At 37.4% G+C, this 17,269-nt stretch overlaps 1 protein-coding gene across 3 annotated transcripts in view; it reads right to left on the reverse strand.

The window, feature by feature from the left end:
* The window catches only part of SUZ12 (SUZ12 polycomb repressive complex 2 subunit), a 40,133-nt gene extending 23,287 nt beyond the window's left edge, over nucleotides 1-16,846 (reverse strand). For 2 of the 3 annotated variants that reach the window (XM_070562610.1, XM_070562612.1), the window contains exons 1-5: nucleotides 16,320-16,846; nucleotides 13,944-13,990; nucleotides 13,794-13,858; nucleotides 9,350-9,418; nucleotides 625-674 (exon numbers count right to left, since the gene is read on the reverse strand). In XM_070562610.1, the coding sequence (XP_070418711.1) occupies nucleotides 625-674; nucleotides 9,350-9,418; nucleotides 13,794-13,858; nucleotides 13,944-13,990; nucleotides 16,320-16,593 (505 nt within the window). In that variant the 5' untranslated portion in view covers nucleotides 16,594-16,846. The remainder of the gene's footprint in view (nucleotides 1-624; nucleotides 675-9,349; nucleotides 9,419-13,793; nucleotides 13,859-13,943; nucleotides 13,991-16,319) is intronic. The other variant, XM_070562611.1, reaches the window with a different exon arrangement.
* Nucleotides 16,847-17,269: the final 423 nt, after the last annotated feature.

The following is a 17,269-nucleotide window of genomic DNA, read 5'->3' on the forward strand; positions in this document are numbered from 1 at the left end:
ATCTTAGGGCCTTACTAAAATATAGGCTCCTAAGCTCCACCAAAACCCTAATAGATCTGAGTCTATTGTAGGGTTCAGGTATACGTATTTTAAACAAACCGTCAAAATGTTTCTACACGCACAACAATTTAAGAACTACTACTACTTTTTTTTGGAGGAAGATTAGCCCTGAGCTAACTACTGCCAATCCTTCTCTTTTTGCTGAGGAGGACTGGCCCTGAGCTAACATCTATGCCCATCTTCCTCTACTTTATATATGTGAAACGCCTACCACAGCATGGCATGCCATGTGGTGCCATGTCCGTAGTGGGGATCTGAACTGGCAAACCTCAGGCCGCCAAAGTGGAACGTGTGCACTTAACCACTGTGCCACTGGGCTGGCCCAGAACTACTACTTTTAAAGTTTAAAGAATTGTAAGTTACATCCTCTATATCTCATTACTGACCACACAAAGAAATAACTGAAATCGTTGAGGTCAACTAAAGAGAAATAATGATCAGAATTAACATCTTTTCCATTTAAAGTATAATTTTATAAATTTAAACACACAAAAAATTAAGAGTTTACACTCACAAAGGTGTTTTGTTGTTAGAATGCTAATTTGTTTATTTTTAAGTACATACCATTTTTGTGGAAGAAACCAGTAAATGTAAGCTGCAGATGAGCTGACAAGCTAAACAAAACAAACAAAAAATTTTATCACTTTAATGCTGCATAATAAAAACAGCCTAGACTTTAAAATATAACATTGAAATCAAAGCTACTTCAGCTAACTTATAAATATTTGATTTTCTTATTCTTAACTCTATTTAAGCCCATGGCTCCATGCTTTCCCTATTAAGTATGACATATGACATCCAAAATAATGTGTCTATACACATAAAAACAAAAACTCACAAAATACAAAAATAAAAACAAAAACACCAAAGGAATAAGGCAGAAAAAAACAAACCCCGAATGAGAGGCAAGAGAATTTGCTGTGCTTCAGTGTTCTAATGAGGACAGGCTTCCCTTCCCACCCCTCAAAACGGAAATTTTCATACGGGTAGCTGAACCCATGCAAAAGTGTTTAAAGATTTTAAAGCTATGGAGATTCAACCTCCTGACAAATGATGCAGAACTATCACTTTCTACTTCAATTAGGGATGAAATACACAATTACAAATCTGCTATAGATTTGTAATTTACTGTTTCAACATGTCATTTTCACTTTTAGTTTTAGAAGCAACGCAAAAGAAAAAAGAAATAATAAACTATAATGACCCTTTTGTTTTGAAAAATATCTAACAATGGAAAAACTATTAAGATGGGAAAGACTAAACAGAAATATCAACAGGCATTTGTAGTACGTTTAAACTACAAAAGAGAGCAATCTCTTTGTTGATCAGGAGCCATTTGTAACTTTCCAGAACACAGGTTCTGTTGTGTGATACAGGCTCCAGATTACAGAGGGCCACAGAGACCAGATGTTGGGAAAGGGGAAGTAGTACTGATCCCTTACTCGAGAAATTTATTACTGTAAAGAATGAAAGTAAATAGTAGTTAAAGGGCAATAAGAATCAATAAAGGGCATGTTTTTGTTTTTTTCAAAATGATGGTGACAATCTAGGCATTCTTATAATCAGAGGGGAAAGAGTTATGTAAAGACATTGAGGCAAGAGAGTATTAAGGAGCAAGTAATGACTGCAAATGAGGACATATTATAAAGAGGTGAGCCTTATAACTTGCCCTGGGGCGCCTCTTTTTCTTAGAGAACTAAGAGGCGAGTGAGATATTTCAACAGAAGATGTGAGGATGTCTCTATCTGCTTAGTGAGGTAAGCCACGAAACTGTATGCTAAAAAACTACAAGGTAGGGGTCTCAAAGGGTATTTCTAGAACAGTACTAAGAAAAGTATGCTAGGATATCAGTGGAGGACAAAATGGCTATGGAAGGATAGAAGTGTAAGAGTCCAAGCAGAATTAGAAAGCATAAACATGAGGGGAAAACTAATAACAACTATAACTTGTGTCAACAAAATAAAAGTGGTATACAATGGGATTTTTGAAAACAGGTAATTTATGTATATTACTCACATTCTGACATGAATCAGAAACATTTTTAAAACACATCGGGAGTGAGGAGTAGGAGGACCGACTATAAAACGGGCATGAGGGAATTTTTAGGGCTCTTTATCTTGATTGCAGTGGTTGTTACCTGTTTGTCTGCATTTGTCAAAACTCAGAACTATAGACCAACAAGAGTGAATGTGACTGTATATAATTCATACCTCAAAAAAAAAGTACATTAATAGGATCAACCATAAAGGGGCCCAAAGGAATTTTTCAAGGTGATAGAAATGTTCTATATCTTGATTGTGGTTATGGTTATGCAAGTGTATACATCTGTCACAACTCAAACTATATATTTAAGGTGGGTGTATTTTATTGAATGTTAATTATAACCAAAGTGATTTTTAAAAAGTATATCCACCATCTACACCCCATCTACAAAATGTACACACCATTTTACTAAAAAATAACTAGCATTTTCCTGTAAAAACAGTTCCATAAACATCACCTTACAAAGCAGAATTAGCAAAACTCCAAAACATAACTGAAAGACAGAGAAAATATTCTATCATTTCCACGTTAGACGATAATCCATCAGTCACAACCAATCTATGCTATTCTTAGTTGCTTCAGTTAAACCTACATACTAAAGCCAGGTTAATTTTCTTAAAATACCACTTTGTATGTATCATTCCTTTGTCTAAATTTTCTAATGAATCCCCAACTGCCAGATCTTTTGTCTTACTGCTGTCTATAATATGGCTCTCATTTCTTTTTATTTCCACTAAAGCGTTATATAGGCAAATACAAAAGAATAATAAAATAGAGACAAAAAATCCAAGTTTAAGTTCTGGCTCCAGTTATTAGCTGAGACCTGATAGCTACAAAATGAGGAAATACACTCTCTCAAGAGTGTGAGTCTTGCATAAAAGAATAAAGTAGCCATCAGAGTATTCCCTCTCTCTTCTACAAAGATCCCACCCCCAATCAGCCCAGAGCTTAATTTCTTTTATAAGCACTTGTATTTACCACTTTTTTGTCACTATTTTTTCACATACATTCTCTTTTGACAATCTTTTTATTGTAACCCTAGCACCCAGCAGTGTCTTACAGAAAGGCACTCAACAAATACTTTTCATAAGGATAAGGATGTCTTCCTAAAGTAACAAGATTTTTAAAGTCAGGGATCATGACCTATAGTACTTAAAGTATTATTTACATTGTTTTTAGTGGGAAATGTGATTCTAACTTCCAACTTTAAAATGACAGAAACATCTTGCATTGATCCAATCACAAAAATATTTTACTTTCTTTTATTTATTTATTTTTTTGGTGAGGAAGACTGTCCCTGAGCTAACATCTGTTGCCAATCTTCCTCTTTTTTCTTTTTTCTCCCCAAGCCCCAGCACATAGTTGTATATCATAGTTGTAAGTCCTTCTAGTTCTTCTATTTGGCATGCTGCCATAGCACGGCTTGATGAACAGTGCGTAGGTCCGCACACAGGACCCAAAAGCAGCAAACCACAGGCCGCCAAAGCACAGTGTGCGAACTTAACTACTACGCCACTGGGCCAGCCCCCACAAAAATATTTTGAATTAGTGTTATTCAAATCGTGGTCTGCAAAGTGAGGTCACTGGGGAAACTGTTACCATTCTACAACAAGGAAAGAAATTGAGAATAAAATTTAAAAACTTTTACAGAAACTTAACAGTGCCATAACATCCAAGCATGTGATCAGTATATTTATAAAAGCAGCCATCTATAAAAGATTAGAAATTAAAAACAAAAAGGTCCTTCACCACAGACAGTTTGAGACACAGTTTTAAATGGTAAATTCTAAGTTAAATGAGGTAGCAAGCACATTCAGCCATCATTATAACAGTTTCTTAGATAAAAGGAATTCCAAATTTCAATTAATCAACTTAAAAAATAACTTGTGATTTGCTATGCGCAATTTCCCTTCCTACTTCCCCTCCTAAAAGTAAACACTGTGATATGTACCTAGAATAAAATGTAACAATGAAGCCTAGTTGATCCCTTCTCATAGGTGGCTTCATCCAAGGAAAAAGGGCAGTCTTCTTTCCCTTCCTGATTTACCCTCTTCCCTCTCTTGTGGCTACGGTATCCACATCTTAGTTGGTTAAGCTGGATCAGAAGAAGGGAAGGAAAAGACACATGTAGAATTGGTGAGGCCTATTTGGTTTTAAGCTGTACAGGATCTCACTTAGATGATCAGGATAAGCTATCAGGTAAAGATTCGATTCATCTTTCTGATGTGTTCCCTATCTGCATCTTCTGAGGAAGCAGGCAATATGGCATTAGGAAACTAGACAGGGAATTTGAAACTTTGGGATAAGATTCCAAGCACAAACAACTGACAATTCTAAAGCAGTCTGCAGAATGACGTTAAGTAAATTTGAATTCAAAATGGACTAACATTTTGAGATGAAATTCCCATAGGAAACTCAAACTTTAAGAACAGCCAGATCCCACAGAAAGACCAAAATTTCTATGCTAGAAAGAGACCAAGATTAGTGCCTCTAATTTGTACACATCAATCTGATAGTGATAGGTCTAAGGCTTCACTAGGGTCACGGCTGTATTACCACAAAACAGGACAAGTTTGACCATACACTATTTGGCATCTATACTGTTAGATGGGACTCAACTCTTCTTTTAACGCTATGATGCATAAAGCTGAGAACTGGTGATTACATCAAGCCCATTATTCTAGAATCCAGTGTCTCTTTTGAGGTTCAGATACAAGGATGGGAACACTTTCTAGTGAGAAGCAAAGTCAAACGAGGGGAGGAAGTTCATTACACATAAATGAATAACCTCCCAGAAGTTCTGTAGACAAAACATAAATAAATTACTGTAAACCCAAAGATTATACAAGGAGGCACGTTAAAAAAAATTTGTTCTTAAACACTTAGATTTTAAGAACCAGATATGCTCAGTGGCAATTCACAAGGCACCTTCAGGAGTAGGAATGTAAAAAGAAATGTATGGCCCAGGTTCTGAAAAAGGAACTAAAGCCATGAAAAATGATGATCCGAAAACAAGTTCAAAACATAGTCAAGACAGGATTGTTGAAAAAAGAGGAAGAAAAGAGGAGGAAGACATCAAATGTTATTAATGTTGGAAAAGACACAATCAACTTAGGAAGCAACCTGAAGTTTTAAAAATGCAGGTAAGTCTACAAAAGAGAGGGGTAGGGAAACATCATTAAGGGACTATATCTATTTAAAATAACATATGGCTTTCTTAGGATAAAGACCAACATTCTAAAATAGCCTACAAGGCTCTGCTTTATCTGGCCAAGGCCATCTGCTCATCTAATGCCACTCTCCCTACTCTTGTCTCGTCTGCTACTTTGGCCTCAAATGACATATGAATAATATTCCCTTTATCTAGAATTACCTATCTGCTCACCCTCTCACCCCATTTTACTCCTATATTCATGTTTCAAATCTCAGCTCATTTCTTCAGAGAAACTCTCTCCTGATCATCACTATTCCCAAATCCAACACCGCAAACAAGAGCTGGTTCTCCTGCTTTACACACTCATAGTTTGCCTATACTTTTCTTTCCCAGCACTTATTTTATAATTATATTTATTATACAAGTACATCTTTGTTCCCTAAATGCCAATAAGCTCTATAAGGCAGGGTCTTCATCTGTTTTGCTCACCATTATATCCCCCAGGACTTAGTATAGTGTCTGGGACATGATACACTAAGGAAATGGGAATCCCAGAAAAAAAAGATCCAGACCTTGTTATAGTACAAAAAGATGCTTAGAAAAGGAAGATTACTAATTCAAAAGCTTAGGTTATAACAACAACAACAACAACAACAAGTGATGAAAGGCACTTTACCCTATGAACCTACTAAAAATACAAGCTTAAAAATATCCCTAGTAAAAGTTCTACTTCAGGTATCTTTCAGGGGATTTCTCCAGCTATTAACAGCAGACCAGGACTGGAAGATGATTAAGGAGAAGAGAGAGGACATATTTTGATTTTCACTTGGCCCCAGGAAATACTTTTGGAAGCAACTCCAATTTGGAAATCTTTTCATGCTACCTTTCAGTCAATGAAGATGTACTTTTTAGAAGTCAGGACTTATGACTAGAGAATTCCAAAATTGGTACGATTAATAGCACAAGAGACCCCTGGGATCCTGCTACGATGGAAAACTACAGAAAGACCAGAGATTTATTCCAATAAGTCATATAGTACTTGATCAAAACCCACAATAAATTAGAGTGCCAGAAACAAGAGCTGGAGAAGATAGGATATAAGGCATAATATCAGACATTCTAAAAAGAAAATAAAGATGTTTTAAATAAACATAATCACACCACAAAAGCAAGGAGAAACATCAGGAAGAACCTGGAGACTAGAGGTGCGACCACTATGAATTTCTAAAATTTGCTAATTGCTATGGCACTTTCAGAAGCCATTCTTCGAGAAAAGAAAGAATCTTCACAGATGGTGGGCTTTATTACTGACTTTTAAGGTTACAAATGACAATTCTGGTCTATTGTTGTGAACTGAATGACACCTTAAAGAAGTAAAAACCATGAAATGTCCCATGTGTTTCTTTTTTCTATCGGCTACTTCTGCTGCTAAGTTTCTGCCATTATCTGTGACTAGTAAGGTAACTGTAGATCTAGAGTATAAAATACATAAAAGATCCTGGAACATCAACTTCATTTTGCACAGATAATGCTAGGAATTTGGTTTGGTTTATAAGTCACTACAAATGTCATAAAAGGTCAGGCATTTGATTGTTCTAACTTTTGGGCTGTTGTACTATGGTATTTTTGTGTGTCTTGATATTCCCCTGGAACTTTGGAGAATGAAATACATTGGGTTTGGGAGTGGAGACATTACAACTGTGGAAGTGCTGAATGAACTTGAGTTCTACTGGAAGACTCCCAAACTACCGCTGTTGAACAGATCCAGGATCCAATTAAACTGAACAAGATTTCTATGTCTGACATGGTACAGAATAAAAATATAGATGTAAGAGAGAGACATTTTTGTATATGATTTAAGATTTTAATTTTTACTAATTAATGTTATGGAACAACAAAGATTTATTTTGTTCTCTTGTAAGAGAATTAGACCACAGATTTTACAAGCAAAGTTTTATGGAGCTAGCATAACATACCAGAGTCTAGGGAACTTCTTACAATCCTATGTGATAAGTTTAGTAGAACAAAAGGATTATGCATAATCTGAGGTGAGAAATACACTGAAGTAATTTAATAATATAGGGCCTTGGGGGTAAACTTAAAATGAAGCAATTTCCCAATTCATTTTAGTGACTCTGGGAACAACACTGAGACATTCATAAAGATCTTAGGGGCTGAAGCATCCAGCACAGTAACTCAATACCACCTGGGTCTCAAGTGCCTTGGTGGGTAATAAGCATGGTCAGCTCCAACATACAGTTAGGTCTGTCAAATAAAAACAAAAAAACATCTTGGGGGGTTGAAATAGTCAACTCACTGCTCCCAGATGGATCCTAAAGATTGAAAAAGTTGTTTTTCAAAATTACAAGCAGGAATTCTATGCAACCCTCTGATGTTTCTGTGCACTGGTTAACAACACCTCTGTTATAGCCTGGCCTAGCCGTTGAACCCACTGGGTCAAAAGGAACAAAATTATTGGGTGAGCGATTTTTCAGAGAGAACTGCCCAGCATAATCTATCTCCCTCACAACACACACTCTAAACGAAGCTCTCTAATATTTACCAAAGCCAATGTCAAAATGAGAGAGTAATAGGGTTTAGCAGTGATGAAGGTAGACCGTTGATGGGGAGGATGAAGTAAAGAGTCAAGTTTTCTTCTTCTTGGTTCATTCCTCCTTTTTACATGAACCCTGAAAGACCTGGAGGGCAAACTATTAATGTATTTAGGAGAAAAGAAACAAGGAGGTCAGATCAGGCTCTGACTACAGCTTACACTTTAAGTAAAAAAGGCCCTGAGGATCCCACAAGCTCTGTCCAGCATAGGCGACCAGACAAAGATCTGAAATAGAAATTCAAGCAAAGAAGAAAGTATGCATGCAGCGAGAATATTCTCGGTCTTATATTATAAGCACTCTTTGGGCAGTAATAGATAGATTAAGGTAAAGATTTCCGATACCAGCTGCTAGAATGGACTATCAAAGCTTATTTACAAGTAAGAATTGCCTGGATATGAAAACATAAATTACAGTCCTACAAGGTTGCAAGATATAAAATAAAAAAATGTGATTTTACAATTCAAGCAACAAAATAACATAATTCCAAAAACCAAACTTAAAATATCAGCAGCAACTGCAAAAATGACATCTTATACCAGGTCACTATAACGAGAAACCATAAATGAAGCATCATTAAAGTCAGCGTCTATCTTATCTAAATTGGTAAGATATGACTTAAAACTTTAAGAGAAAAAGAAAAATGCATTGTGGCAATTTTTCCAACTCTATTTTTAAAAAATCTAGTACTTTTAGTTCTGCATTCTCCCTAAAAGTAGTCAACGAGTAAACAAATACCACTCAAATTCCTGTTTCTCTTTAGAATAGTATTCAACTTTCTTTAGTTTACATATAAAAGAACAAATGCAAGCATACTGTCTAGCCTAGGCAGATATTAGGCTAGTCAGAACATGTAGGGACTAGTTCTGGGTACCACATTTGAAAACATATAATAAGCAGACTCTGTCCAAAGGGTCCAGTTTCTGAAACTATCATGTGATAAATGTATTTCAAATATAAAATAAAGTTAGGAATATTTTGCCTGAAAGACGTAAAAAGGGGAAAGGATACAATGGAAAAAAAGAGAGCCTCTCTCAGATGTGAAGATGACTACTTAGAAGAGATGTGATGTTGTGAAGCACCTGGCATAGCACCTAGCAAATAGTAAGTAAACCATAAATATGAGTCTCCAGCCCTCCTTAGATGAAGTATAGAATTAACACTAACTGTAGAAGTTACAGAAAGTTTGACTCAAAATGCAAGTAAACTGGTAATAGAGATAAACAATAATGAACACAACTGTCGTAGAAAAGAGTGAGTTCCCAGCATTGGAGGTTATTTAAGACAAAGCTTAAGGATTCTCTGCCAGGGATGCTATAGATGAAGTAATTCCTGATTTGTGTATGAATTTGGACCAACTGACCTCTAAGGTTCCTTCTACCTCCTTACAATATTGAGGTGATCACTAGGGAAATGATCACTATAATTTTTCCTCTTTCCTCAAATATGCCACTTAATGTACACTGATAGGTTATCTTACCTATGAGATTCTTGCTCTCCTTTCATTTTCTCTACTTTTGATAACATATCATCAACTTTAAATGTTTTCCTGGAAGAAACAGATAAACAAAATAATCACTTCTCAACTGGGAAAAACAAACAGATTACACTTTATTGTCACTACAATAGGCAAGTTGGAAATCTGATTTTGATTATTTTTAATAAGATAAATTATGGATGGTTAGCCATAACAATGAATACTTTTGAGACAGTGTATGTTATAATACAGCAGACAAGCCTTCAAGTCCCAACTCAAATGCTAACTTTTCCAAGAAACCTTTTGTAATTATTCCCAAACCAGAGAGATTCTCCTTACCTAGGGCACTTGGTTTATATTTCTTTTGACATTTTGCCTCCTAAATGTGAAACCTGCATAAATACTCTTTCTCCTACTAGATTATAAGGTCCTGAAGGGCAGAGACTGCTTTTCTCCAAGGAAAGCCACCTAGTACCTGGCATAGTGCCTTATATTTAGTAGGTATTCAAGCATCTGTTGGACTGAACCAAAGAAATGCAAATTACGTATGTTTGAAACAGTCATAGTTCTATTAAGTAACCTGATAAATATGCGCTAGCGCTATCACATAAAAATGGAGATTCTATAAAACATATCTGAAGTTAATTAAACATCCTCCAAGATGTTAGCGATAGTTCAAGTTAAATGATATGTTTTATTAAAGAGATGGTTGTTTTTCACCATCATCAAAAATTTTGAAGTACAGGGGACATACCCATCAAATCATAATAAAATTACTAGCTTTTAATGTGACAAGTTTAAGAGAAAAAAGCAATTTTTCCATAAAATAGAAACTTAAGAATAACACCCGCAAGCAATTTAAGAATGAACGGGTTCTCAAACAAGCCTCATCTTAGTTCTTAAGGTGGTCTATTATATGTGACCTTGAGATAGGGGCTACAAATCTAGACCCATATATATTTGTTAATTGGAAACAAATATTTCTCTTTATATTCAAATATACTCTTCAAATTTAGGACTTGGAAAAACTTAAGGTATCCTGCATTATTCTGTAAAGCTTGAATTCAGATACTAGAAATTACTAATATGCTCATTCCTCAAAAACAACAATTATACTCAACTAATATCATAAAAATTCTCATTCCTCAAAAACAACGATTATACTCAACTACTATCATAAAAATTCTCGGCAGAGAAATGTTAATGTAAATATATTGCAGTAAAATACTGATAGGAAGAGTGGAATCGATACAATCTGTATTTCAGGTGAATAAATAGCCTCCATTAACAAAAGATCTTTTTAAAAAAAGCTTCTCTCCTTACCTTTAGTTACTGAAAACTTAAATATTAAAATTTCATCCAATAGAGCATAGTAAGAAGTACTTTATGAGGATGGCAATATTTTTTCAATCTCCACAGATAAGAGAGAAGAAAGAAGAAAAATGTGGGATTCTTTTAGGCTAATTACAAATAACTTTTCAGTATAACTACTGAAATGTACTACTGAGGAGCACTGTAAAGTTACTGGAAACTTTTAAGAATAATATGTTTATCTTTAGGTAATAATTAAGAAGAAATCCTGTCTGCAGGAAGAAAGGTTAAGACTGTATGTCACAAGGTTCATCTCTTCCAACATTACGCAGTCGTGCATAGGAGAAGTGCATAGAATTAAGTATTAACAACCATTTGAAATAGGTAAGATCATAAGGGCAACTCAGCCTTTCTTAGGAAAAAACAAAACAAACCACATAAGCAACTATACAAAAGCAGCCCTACCTTCCAACACCAAATATTTCTGGTTCTTTAGAAAGATACTGCCACTGAAGTTCAGATTTAACAAAGGAAATAGTTATCAAAAGGTCATCAAAAAGGAGAATATTTCTGAAATTTTCTTGGGAGGATTCAGAAACAGCTTACATGAAACCTAGTAAAATGAATTTAATAAAAGATGCCCTTCTCCTCACCAGTATTTCCAGTGTGTCAGTGTAGTGTTAGCCTATAGAGTCTGAATACCTCTATCAAGTGAGTCTAAAGTACAAGGCGAGCTTAACAAATATACCAGAATTAATATTACAACTGAGTGTATGACTTCAAAGGGAATGATACCTTTATTCCAACAATGGATATTATGTCATTCTAAGAGTCAAAAAAGGAGTTTCAAAAACATTCTGAGCAAAGACCACAATCACTGGGCTAAATTCACCACCTTCCAAAGTCACCAACTACTTTGAAAAGGACAGCACTCACTTGAAGATATAAGTTGTCGTATTAATTTGTTAAAAAATTAGTCACAATGTCTTATATAGCCACGTACATTACAAAAGAATTAAGTGATTCCTAATGCATATTTTTTGAGGAGGAGGATTAGTCCTGAGTTAACATCTGCCACCAATCTTCCTCGTTTTGCTGAGGAAGAGTGGCCCTGAGCTAACATCCGTGTCCATCTTCCTCTAATTCACACATGGGACGCCTGCCACAGCATGGCTTGATAAGCCAGGCGTAGATCCACACCCGGAACCCGCACTGGCAAACCCCGGGCTGCCAAAGTGGAGCGTGCAAACTTAACCGCTACACCACCAGGGCCTGCCCCCCTAATGCATTTTTGTATGGAAATAAACTAAGTAGAATTCATGTTTTTTGGCTGGTAAATTGCTTCAAAACTCCCCCAAAAGACATTTTTTTTTACAGAAAGGGCAATAAATTAAGAAAATTAGTTTCTACTACCAAGCTCTTAAAGTTGCCTCCACCCATTAGCAGACAACAGAAACGCATCCCACAATGAGACAGTCAAATAATCTAATAAACAAACATGACAGGAAAATGATGAACTTAGATTTTTAATGTATATATTTTTTATCCATTTATGGATTAACTCAAATTTAGTTTGAAAAAATTCAGTCACTTTTAAATTAAAAACATCTTAGATGGTAACTCAACTGATCTTCCATATTAAAAATACTAAAGGAAAAGTTTACTACTACTTAACCAAATTCTCCTATTTTTGCAGAATAAATCAGAGGCCAGCAAACTATGGACCATGTGCCAAATCCAATCTGTCTGTTTCTGCACAGCCCATGAGCTAATAATGGTTTTCACAGATAAATATTTGCAATTGATTTGATAATAGAGAACACTAACTCTAAACCCCAATTAAGCTAAATGTTACCTCCCTCCACCCTGAAAAAATTTAAAAATCCCACACTTCTCACCAGTAGTCCTGTATTACAAAACATTGTACCCAATTAGTATATTTTGAATTACATCAACAAAACATTTGTGGACATTTGTTTTCTCTCTTTTTGTATAAGTACCTACATCCTACCTAATATCCTTGATTCTGCCTCCTGGATCACAAAGCCTAAAATATTTACTATCTGGCCCTTTACAGAAAAAGTTTGCTGAACCCTGGCATGGATCAAACAACAGAGTAGACAGGTAAAGACCTAACAAATTTAATTCTGTTGCCGAATCCATCACTTTCTTCCTAGTTATTTAGACACTTGGCAAGTTTTCCCTATTAAATTCAATGTTTGCTGGCTTGTACTTTCTCTCTCTCTCTCTCTTGATTCAGAAAGATTACCAAAAGAAAAATAGTTTTAATATTTCAATCCTTCAAAATACACCTAGATATAACTACAAAGATAAACTATGTCTTGCTATAGAAAACATGATGCTTACTTAGCAACCAGTAGGCGTCTCCAAAGGAGTTTAGTTTCAAAGTCTACTGAGATAGTTTAATGGTTTTACCAAGTCAAGACTATAACAACACTAAATGCTTAGTAGATGCTCTCTCCTATTTTAAGTTGCTCACTTGATATGCTCAATAAACAAAATTGCACACAGGATGAGAAACTAACATTCCATAATCTTATATAATTAAACAGTAATGTTACAAAGCAAATTAAGCTCTGCCGGACACCTCCAGACTCCACCTTAAGACTAGATGATTAAGACTTCTTGTTTCTAAGGACATTCATCCTATTGACTTCAAAAGTATTTCCCCTTTAGTAAGAACATCACCAAAGAGATAAAATGAGACTTTCTGAACCTATCATTATAGAAGCAAATTCTTTATTGTCAGAAAATTTAAGAAATATTTAAACATTAACTGTTAAATTTATGTATCAAAGATAGTATGCCTGAGCCCTTTAGTAAATATTTAAATCCTCAACTTTCATCAAACTCAAAAATAAGTAGTAGCACAAAGTAAAAACATTTGTTAGGAAAATCACTTCATTCACTTCACTACTAAATCATTTCTATTAGCAAAAAACTGGTAATAAATTGGGATTTACAAAAATGATACTATGAAAAATCATCCTGCAACCTATTCAACCAGTCCCTCTTTCAGTTCAGTTTTCACATTTAATCTTTAATTGGAAATAGTACTTTAAAACAAAACTTTAACACGGTTTGATCAACTTGAAATAAGATTAATAAAACGTACCTTTTGATGTTTGTTCTGGAGTTTCGGTGAGACATGTAAGTAAGAGTTCTGTGCAAAAATATTGGCTATAAAAAAAGTTTAAAAATATTAAGATGAAATAGGGGAAATTCTAAGAAAAAAAAATATTGATGAATTTTGTTGATTACTTACCGCTATAAGATTTCGAGTTCGAAGAAATCTATAGATCTGTGTTGGTTCTAGGTAACAAGAAACAAAATCCAAACATTATCTAAATTTACTTATTACTTAAGTTGTCAAGAAAATACCAACCCAGCCCGTGTTATAACCAATATAAACTAATCATGTTATGGAAATCCTAAACTAAATATTTACATCAAAAAAATTACTACACACAGTAAGATCAAAAGACATTCAATCTATAGCATACATTCACAAAACGCATCTACATTTATTTTAAATTTAAGGTTCTCTACAATCTTATCCTTAAGCCTTACATTTCTAAGGTAGCTACTTTCTAGACTAGTCTGTCTGCAGAATTGAAGAGTAGTTATATTCATTTAATTCAGCTAATTTAAACTATTTATAACCCATCTCCGTCCAAAAAGTAGCTGAAATGAGGTAGTTGGATTCAGCAAAGGTGCTAGCGATTGATGCCAAACAACAAAAAGAAATTTTCACTTTTTAAGTGGTGTTTTAAAAAATTTGTATGGTAGGCAGCCAAAAGGGAATACAGCCATCTCCTAGATGTCCTAAAACAGGTATGAAAGTCAGTTAACATGGAAAGAAATTTGAGGCACAAATTATAGCTAAAATTTTCAGTGCATACTTCTAGTTCTTTATCTATTTTGCTCAACGTAAATATTACCTCAATACGTAACTACTACCTCAACATAAATTTTTAAAGTAACCAACAGATTCTTAAAGTTTTTTTAAAGCTGAATTTAGTTAAAACTTAACTTGTTATAAAGGACTTAGATTACAGATAGAAAATATTTTATTTACAAATACCATAAGACCAGTTACATTAATGATCTATTAGTACAACGTTTCTTTAAACAAACCAGTATCAAAATAAACTAAATATAACGATACTGGCAAACACATCAAAGCATTTAAACTTTTCAGAAACTAAGATATTAGAAAAGAAGTTGTTTTGCGACCAAATCTAGCTCTTACTGACAGTTCACTTCTCCAAGGTAGACTCATCAGAAAGCAAAGCAGCTAAAACTTTCTTGGAGGATTTGTCTTCTCATAACATTTAGAAAGAATTTTTTAAATTTCCACTTAATCTTCAGTTAGTTTAGTTTTTGGTTTCAAATACAGTAAAAGGAGATGAGATGTTTCAGAAGTATAAAACACATATGTTTATTGTCATCGCTGTGTTTCAGTTCTCCACCATATTTCCAATTTAAAGCCTCTCTAGATTTTTTTAAGTATATTAAGCAAAAGTAAGAATAACGTGAATCTCTCTCGAGCAGGTTCAATAGGTTTCAACGAAAACTGAAATTCCCTATATTAAACTCCAATTAGAATTTCATGAAGCAGTAACTAGAGAGAATGAAAGAAGGGTATTAAACAATGTAATATGTCTTTCCAAGCACAGCTGATACCATGCCCTTAACATATGCTATGGTAAAATTGTAAATAAAGACATTCGGCAGCGGAGCCGAGTTTATTCAAGTTTCTCTAAAATCTTTAGCTATCAGAGATCATCCAATTATAACATCCACAAAAAGGCAAAAAAGCAGAACAATCACGACATAATATTAACTAAAGAACAGCTGAGATTATTCATAGCCATGATTTTTATAAATTCTATTTGTTTCCCGACACCTTGCCCCCCATTCCAAATTAAGTTGTAGTTTTGCCCTGGAAACAGACCTTAAAAACAGAAATTGACATAAGAAAACGTTCCAGAATTAAGAAGTAGTACACCGGCAGAATTCCGAGATCGTCTCGAGAGAAGAAGATGCTTGAACTCTACCTGTCCCTACGCATCCATTAAATGGGGGGATAGCTCTGAAGGGTTTAAAGCATCCCAAGGTGCCATGTTAACGTGCAGCACCAAGTTGGTGCGAAGGCGTTTCAGACTAATGACAATTTGGTCGATTTCACTGCACTCGTGTCTTCGCAGGCTTCGTTTTGCTCCTCAAAACCGACAAGCCAAACCCTTGGACTTTTCGAGTGCGAAAGGCAGGAAAGAAAGCAAGAACTGGTCTCGGGATCTGACTGCGGGTCTAACCGTACGGATCCACAGCCCGACTGTACCCTCCCCATCTCAAAGACGCCTGCTCCTAGCGTGGGGCCCCACTGCCTACCCTCCGGCGTAAACCTTCGGGGAGTCAAGAACCTCACCTGGATCCCCGATTCTACCTCCCCCAACGGCCACAGCCTTCGTGCCCCCTGGAGCCGCAATCCGCGAAGGAGGACAGCCCCCTCCATTGCTCCCTCCACTCCCAAATCAAGTCGACTCCCGACGAGGCAGGGGGGCCCAGCACGCGTGTCCCGGCCCCCCAATGCTGGGAGAGCGGGGATGCCTGCCCTCGGAGCCTCAGACACACTCACTCTCAAAGGCCTGGAGGAAAAGCTCGTGGTCAGCCTGGACGTGCTCCATTTTCGGCTTCTTCACCGGTAACACCGCTGCCCCCGCCGCTGCCGCCGCGGAGGAGGAGGAGGAGGCCGAGTAACTGCCGCCGCCTCCGCAGCCCCCGCCGCCGGATTTGCCGCCCGACGCCGTCGCCGCCGCCACCGCCGCCGAACCCCCGAAGCCGCCTCCCCCGGACCCCGCGCTGGGCCCCGAGCCGCCCCCTCCCCCACCGCCGTGCTTCTGAGGCGCCATCGCGGTTCCTGCCTCCTCCCCCCGCCAGCTACCCGCCGGGCGGCCCCGGAGAGTAAGCGCCTGCTCTACCAACCGCTCGCCCCAGCAGGCTCCGGCGGACCGAGGGGGGAAGGAGGAGAGAGGGGAGGAGAGGGGAAGGGAAGGGAGGAGGAGAGGAGGGAAGGAGGGAGGAAAAAAAAAGTGTCTCCTCCTGAGAGCCCCGCTCCGCTCCGGAGGCCGCTCACCCTAGCCTGGCCTCGCTCCGCCCACTTCCCCCGCCCGGCGTTCTGATTGGCCGGCGGGAGCGCGCGCCGCCCGGCCGCTCAGCCCGTTGGCCCGCGGATTCCCCCGTCAGTCACGCGGAGGCGCTTCTCGCGGAGGCGCGGCTTGGTTGGCCCGTGCGCGCTGCCGATCGCGGGCCCGGCCGCCTCTTTGAACTGAATTCGCGGGAAAATTAGGGGTCGGAGCGGCCTTCCTGCTGGCCCCGGTGCATTGTGGGGAGAGAGGGACCCGGCGAGCGGCTTAGGGAGCCGTTTCTCGCCTTCTGAGCGTCGTCAGTCACCGCCCCCAGGGGGGTACAGGACCCCTGAAGAGAGGCGGGCCTCTGCGGGACTGGGGGCGAGGGGCCTGTTAAGTGAACTGAAATCCATTACCGATCATCGAGTCTCTAACTTGCCAGGAAGGGCCCTGCCTAGGG

The sequence above is a fragment of the Equus przewalskii genome, chromosome 10, assembly GCF_037783145.1.
Source record: "Equus przewalskii isolate Varuska chromosome 10, EquPr2, whole genome shotgun sequence".
In the NCBI taxonomy this organism is placed as follows: Eukaryota; Metazoa; Chordata; class Mammalia; order Perissodactyla; family Equidae; genus Equus; species Equus przewalskii.